The sequence below is a fragment of the Cucumis melo genome, chromosome 3, assembly GCF_025177605.1.
Source record: "Cucumis melo cultivar AY chromosome 3, USDA_Cmelo_AY_1.0, whole genome shotgun sequence".
Classification (NCBI taxonomy): domain Eukaryota; kingdom Viridiplantae; phylum Streptophyta; class Magnoliopsida; order Cucurbitales; family Cucurbitaceae; genus Cucumis; species Cucumis melo.
The window spans coordinates 1,298,601-1,305,308 of record NC_066859.1 but is presented as its reverse complement, the minus strand read 5'-3'; the positions used below and the strand labels follow the sequence as shown (position 1 = coordinate 1,305,308).

At 34.2% G+C, this 6,708-nt stretch overlaps 1 protein-coding gene across 1 annotated transcript; it reads left to right on the top strand.

Annotated features, from left to right (window-relative positions):
• Positions 1-339: 339 nt before the first annotated feature.
• On the top strand, positions 340-3,966 carry LOC103485453 (uncharacterized). Its single transcript, XM_051082672.1, has 8 exons — positions 340-465; positions 550-609; positions 668-698; positions 784-880; positions 1,586-1,628; positions 2,103-2,259; positions 2,354-2,484; positions 3,742-3,966. The coding sequence occupies exons 1-8, from the start codon at positions 340-342 to the stop codon at positions 3,964-3,966; spliced, it is 870 nt and encodes a 289-aa protein (XP_050938629.1).
• The last annotated feature ends 2,742 nt before the right edge of the window (positions 3,967-6,708 follow it).

Below are 6,708 nucleotides of genomic sequence, written 5' to 3'. Positions count from 1 at the left end.
AACTCCCATGTAGAGTTTTTGTTATTCTCACAGTCCTCAAACGTAGACCATCTCGAATTCACTTTAGTGATGATTGTTGCAGGCCTCCCTCAAGCGAAGCCCCCTAAAGTTCACAATAGACCAACTGCCATTTTTTGCTATTACCTACATTCAAGTCGTCCAGTAAGTAACATTGACCTTCTTTTTCTCTTTCTTCTTAGTCTTTAATCTCTATTGATGCAAAAACCCCAATCCCGTTCTGACCAACCCAAAATTGTGAAAACATTGTCAAAACCTTCTTCTCGATATAATTTCCTGCTAGTTTTGTGTGCTTCACCAGATTCTTCCTGAAAAGTAGGAATGGTAGGCCTTTCAACTGAAGAGAAGCTTTTCATACAAGTTGGTATTTCTCAGGATCTTGGTACTGATGGTCGAGGGAGGCTAACTTATCGACCCATCTCTATTGAAACTGATGTGATCTCTCAGGTATAATATACACAAGGTAGTAATTATGTTTTCTTTGGTTCTTTGACTTTTTGTGGTTTAATTTCAGAATTCCCTTATGTGTAGGCAAATGGTTCGACAAGGGTTCGAATCGGAGGTATTGAAGTTATAATTGCTACAGTGAAGGTATGAAATGTTGGAGCTTCTTTCTTTTTGAATTATGCTATTTACTACATTTTAACAGGGTCATGCTTCTAATTCTCCTGCAAAAGATTGTAACTCTTTTTTTTTTTTTTCATTGGGAAACTTTAAACGTTTATTTGGTATGATGATGACTACTTAGATGTGTTGAAATGCAAGCTAAACTTGGAAGGCCTAATCCTATACAACATGACAAAGGGAAGGTCTCAATCTCTGTTGATTGTAGTCCGACTGCAGAGCTGGCGTTTGAGGTGGGGTAAGTTCTTGTGTAGGGAAGTGTTTTTGTTGTTACAAAAATGAGCAAAGTGATGGATGATTGATTTCGATGAAAATTGATCGGATTTATCCAATTTCCACTATCAAGTGTGTTCAACCTGAGGGGTTTTTGGGGGTGAGCAGATTAGAGGACATGATGGTCCATTCATCAATTTCAACCTTATTAAGGTGCATTTAAAATCAAGATCCCATACTTAATAGTTCGAGTTCCAGTATTGTGCAACAAAAGCGAAAAGGAAATCTTAGCTCTATAACTTAAAGAAAAAACTTAGAAAGCCTAATTGTAACCGAAAGGTCCTTAACAATTGTGTAGCTGTTTTTTTAGTCTATGATTGACTTGTCAAAATCATTCCTTCAAATCATTGACTTGTCAAAATAATTCCTTCAAATTTCATTTTTTAATATTAAAATGAAAGGTGGGAATTAAAGCTTGTAGATTTACTCCTCTGCATACAAGTGAAATACCCCTTCACCTTGTCTCTATTGATGAAGTTTGTGGTATTACATCGGGTTGATGGAATTTTGTACTTGTTGCTCACCCTTTTGGTTGAAGTAAGAGACATTAGACGACATTACTAAATTGGGTTACATGCTTTCAAGTTGTTCTTCCAGTGTTGAGCCTTCATCTCTCCATGGTGCTTCCTTTCCAAAGCTTTTGTTGTGTTCTTCTTTTTGTCTTTTGTAGACTTTGTGGATCTTTTGCCCCTTACGGTCTCTATGGACTTCGGGTTTTTTATTTTTCTCTTGTTTGTTCTGGCTGGTTTTGTTTCTTTCATTTCCTTTTTGGAAGAAGTTGTATTCATATTGTCTATTTTTGCTTTTTGTTGCTTTACTTATTTATTGTACCTTGAGCCTCGGTCTCCATTTCAAGAAGGAAAAAAAAAAGATTAACTTGAGAACTAATTTCTTTCTTTCAAATAACTATGTTGAATGTAATATCATTTAATTAAATTTGAACGAATAGATGAGATAATGGAAAATACCCAATGGCTACTATAAAAATCGAATCAATATTTAGATACTAAAATAATATTCCAACAGATATTGTTATAAATATGACCTATTAAAAGCTTAGTTCAACTAATACTTGTATGTACCTGAGAACCAAGAGGTCTTGGGTTCAAATCCCCACTCTTGTTTGGACTTAGAAATAGTTATAAACATGGTGTAATTTACGAGATGAACTATTACCATGAGAATAGTGCATGGTGGAGAAGCTTCTTCACTCCTGCCCATTTCCTGAAAGGGTCGATTCTTGTGTTTGGCTTGTTTTTGTGCTATTTTATGGTTTCATTGAGGTGAAAGAAACAATAGGCTTTTTAGGTGGATGGTGTCTCTTAGGTGGAAAGAGTGGTTCAGGTTTGACTCGTAATTAGATAAATATATCAATCATATTTGCTTTCCTTGTTTATATCAGTAACTTTTTCACTTTATGACATGTGTGCTGTTGTAGCCTTAGGGGCTGGGATTGACCTTTCAACTTTGATAGTTGTGGAAAGGAAGCTTTGCTGGGATCTCCATATCGAGGGGTTGGTCTTAAGCTCAGAGGGCAATCTTCTAAACGCTCTTGGTGCTGCCATTAAGGTATATTTTCATTGTTGGCTTTTGTCTACAGTTCTCTTCTGTATCATTTACACTTTACAAGGCAACATGACCATATAACTTTCGCTTCTTTGACCAAACTAATTAATGTCCAATAAACACATTTTTGATTGAGGAAAGTCAAGCTGTAAACCTATATTTATCTCATTCAATTTTGAAATCTTTGCTAGGCCATTTGCATATCAGAGGGGTAAAACGAGAAATTTCCTATTGAGAGTTTGCTAGTGGGATATATTGATATGCATTGAGGAGAACGACTAACGAGTATGTTATATAGGGAGTAAAACATATGGGGAATTTTTTTGTGGTGGTTTTCGAATTTTTATCTAGTAGAGAGAGGTTATTAGCCCCATCATGGAAAGGTTGGTTAGTCGAGCGTTGCTGTCTCTTATATTTGTTTATTATTAAAAATATACGTCTTTAGAAAACTACAGAATTTTTATGCAAAAAAATTCAAATAAATGAGTTGATGCATTTATATGGTTAAAAGACTTGGTTTGATATATTTTACACTCAGTTTATTATAATTGTCATATATGTGTCTTTTTAGTCCATTCTACCCGACAAGTGTTCCATGTATGTGTAAGGTATTCCTTACTATTATTAGTATTAATATGAAATAGTTGCCTGAAGGTTACAATTCCCTTTCAGAAGAGCTTAACCTCCCCTTTCTCAAGACTACTTGCTAATTACCAAAACCCTGCTCTAACTATCATCTGGTTATTCAATATATAGATTGACCACTCCTTACTTCCATACACCTAGTAGTCCCCACCATAACTAACTTTTACTCGTACTACTCTATTTACCCCTTCTCGAATATTTTAGTAGAATTGGAGCCCGAATAATATGTTTAGCACATACATTATACTAACAAGTGTCCATGTCTGTGTTATGACAAGGACATGCTAGTCAAACTAAAATGTTCGTGCTTATTAGGGAGAGGTTACCATCCTGCTCATGGAAAATGCTGGTAGTCTAGTGTTGATGTATATGTTATCTTTGTTATTTTTTTTTTCTTTCTATTTTTCTTGAAGAAATATAGGAATTAATTTAAAACTGATTATGATACTTTACTTAAAGTTTTTAATACTTATGAAAGAAACTTATAAAACTTCAAATTGTTCTTTTCAAGGCTACTTTGAGCAATACATGTATCCCAAAAAAGTCCATATTGCTTAAGAAGCATCAGGGAACGAACAACCTGAAGTTGATGTAAGTGATGAAGAATTTCTACAGTCCAACACATCTGGGGTTTCAGCCATTTTTACGTTGACCAAAGTGGGTAAGCACTACATCATTGATGCTACTTTGGAAGAAGAATCTCAAATGAGTTCTACAATCTCTATATCCATCAACAGGCATGGTCACATTTATGGGTTGACTAAACGTGGGGGTGTCGAGGTTGATATAAGCATAATCCTCGATATGATATCTGTGGGCAAACATGTCAGCGATGAGTAGCTGAACAAGTTGGACTCAGAGATTGTGGCTGCTGAAGCTGATGAAGAGGAAGGAAAAAGCTCTTAGATCTCTTACCATTGTTCATTTGCATGGTAGAATCTTAGATCGATAATTTGCAATGGAATTCTAGTCTAGATGGTATAGATGATTGAAAGGTAGTGATCTTGTAAAATTGATAGGGTTTTAGGCATTTTGATTATGTCTTGGCATTTGATCCTGTGTTAATTATGTCTAAACATATGCATAATGTATGTATCTTTGATTAAAGAGCCCGTGGTTTGTATTATTCACTACATGAAGAAGGAACCAATTTTATTGACAACTTATTATTTATAAACAAAGAATGAACTTTAGAAGGATCAAAACTTGGAAAGAACCACCAAAATGGATGTGGACTATGAATATAGGACCTATGAGGTGATGTTTTAAGAAAGGATGAAGGAGAAATTTAAACTTATGTTTTAGTATTTATTTATACATATATACATACGTACGTACGTACATACATACATACATACATACATACATCTATACATACATATATACCTACATACGTACGTACATACCTACATACGTAGTACATACCTACATACGTACGTACATACCTACATACATACATACATACATACCTTCATACCTACATACATACATACATACCTTCATACCTACATACCTACATACCTACCTACCTACCTACCTACATACATACATCATACATACATACGTACATACTGATGCAAAAAACCTCAATCCCATTCCGACCAACCCAAAATTGTGAAAACACTGTCAAAACCAGTTTTGTGTGCTTCACCAGATTCTTTTTTAAAAGTAGGAATGGTGGGCCTTTCAACTGAAGAGAAGCTTTTCATACAAGCTGATATTGCTTAGGATCTTCGCACTGATGGTTAAGGGAGGCTAACTTATCGACCCATCTCTATTGAAATCGATGTGATCTCTCAGGTATAATATAAACAGGGTAGTAATTATGCTTTCTTTGGTTCTTTGCCTTTTTGTGGTTTAATTTCATAATGCTCTTATGGGTAGGCAAATGGTTCGACAAGGGTCCGAATGGGTGGTACTGAAGTTATTGCTACAATGAAGGTATGAAATGTTTGAGCTTTCTTTTTGAATTATGCTATTCACGACATTTTAACAGAGTGTTATGTTTCTGATTCTCCTACAAAAGATTGTAACTCTTTTTTTTTTTTGTTTCGTTTTTTCCATTTGGAAACTTTAAACGTTTATTTGATATGATGATGACTACTTAGATGTGTTGAGGTGCAAAGGCCTAATCCAATGCAACCTGACAAATGGAAGGTCTCAATCTCTATTGATTGTAGTTTAACTGTAGAGTCGGCGTTTGAGGTGGGGTAATTTGTTTTTTTTTGGTAATACATTTTGTTCATCCGTGTATTGTACAATTTCCTATGAATGGTTTGGTTTAAAAAATTGTGTTTTCTTGGAAGCAATTATAGTTTCATTTCATTTTAGTTGAGAAATATAAGGTAATAAGAAGTGAAAAATGAAAGGTTGGGAATCAACAACTAGGTTTGATATTTACTACATAGTTATTGAGAAAATGAAATTGATAGAAAAATATTGCGGAAGCAATAATCAAAATCTCAATCTTTGTTAAACAGAGAATGAAATGAAAAATGTGTAAATAGAAACTAATAGATAAATAAACTTCAAATTGTAGTAGAAAAAATTGGTGATGCAAAAAACGTGGTACTCAAAATATGGTATTGTTTTGGGTTTCACGTTTTTCAAAATATGGTATTGAAAGTTCTTATAAGAAAAATAGGTATTGAAATGTGATACAAACATTACATGGAAGCTCACCTTTTTACATGTACAAGAATGAACCTAATTAATACCACGTACAATTTAAAACAACATTTAAAATAGAAACTCACAAAACTAAGCAACTAATTTTAAAAAGAAGGAAAAAAGGACTGAAAAAAACAAAGAACCGAAATATTTTTCTTCTAAAAGGACTATATTGACAAAGAACCAAAAGATGCATAATACTCTCACCACTAAGATGGCATCGGACACCAATTAGGAGTTGTGAGCATCAAAGGAGCCTGTTTAAGAAGAAGAGCTTTGGTATTAATACTATCATGATTGATTTCCCATGGGAAGAAATGGATTTCCTTCAAAATTCTTGTGTAGGGCAGCGTTGTTATTGTTACAACAAGGAGAAAAGTGATGGATGATTGATTTCGATGAAAATCGATCGAATTTATCCAGTTTCCACCTCCAAGTGTGTTCAACCTGAGGGGTTTTTGGGGGTGAGCAAATTAGAGGACATCACAGTCCATTCATCAATTTCAATCTCATTAAGGTGCATTTGAAATCAAGATCCCACGCTTAATAGATCGAGTTCCAGCATTGTGCAACGGAAGCCTAAAGTAAAACTTAGCTCTATAACTTAAAGAAGAAACTTAGAAAGCCTAATTGTAACCGAAAGGTCCTTAACAATTACATGGCTTCTTTCTTAGTCTACGATTGACTTGTCAAAATAATTCCTTCAAATTTCATTTTTTTAATATTAAAATGAGAGGGGGAGAATTAAAGCTTGTAGATTTACTCCTCTGCATACAAGTGAAATACCCATTTACCTTGTCTCTATTATGAAGTATGCGGTTCGGGTTGATGGAATGTTTTTTTGGAATTTATGTTCTAAAACTCATAGTTTGTAGTTTAAAATTATATTCTATTCAATAAAGTGGACATTGA

What these genes read in the sequence shown, in the direction of transcription:
- LOC103485453 (XM_051082672.1), top strand. Translation starts at nt 340, where the DNA reads ATGGTAGGCCTTTCAACTGAAGAGAAGCTTTTCATACAAGTTGGTATT. An exon ending in TTATAATTGCTACAGTGAAG is followed by an intron (nt 610 to 667) that starts GTATGAAATGTT and finishes ACATTTTAACAG; the next exon opens with GGTCATGCTTCTAATTCTCC. An exon ending in TAATTCTCCTGCAAAAGATT is followed by an intron (nt 699 to 783) that starts GTAACTCTTTTT and finishes TTGAAATGCAAG; the next exon opens with CTAAACTTGGAAGGCCTAAT.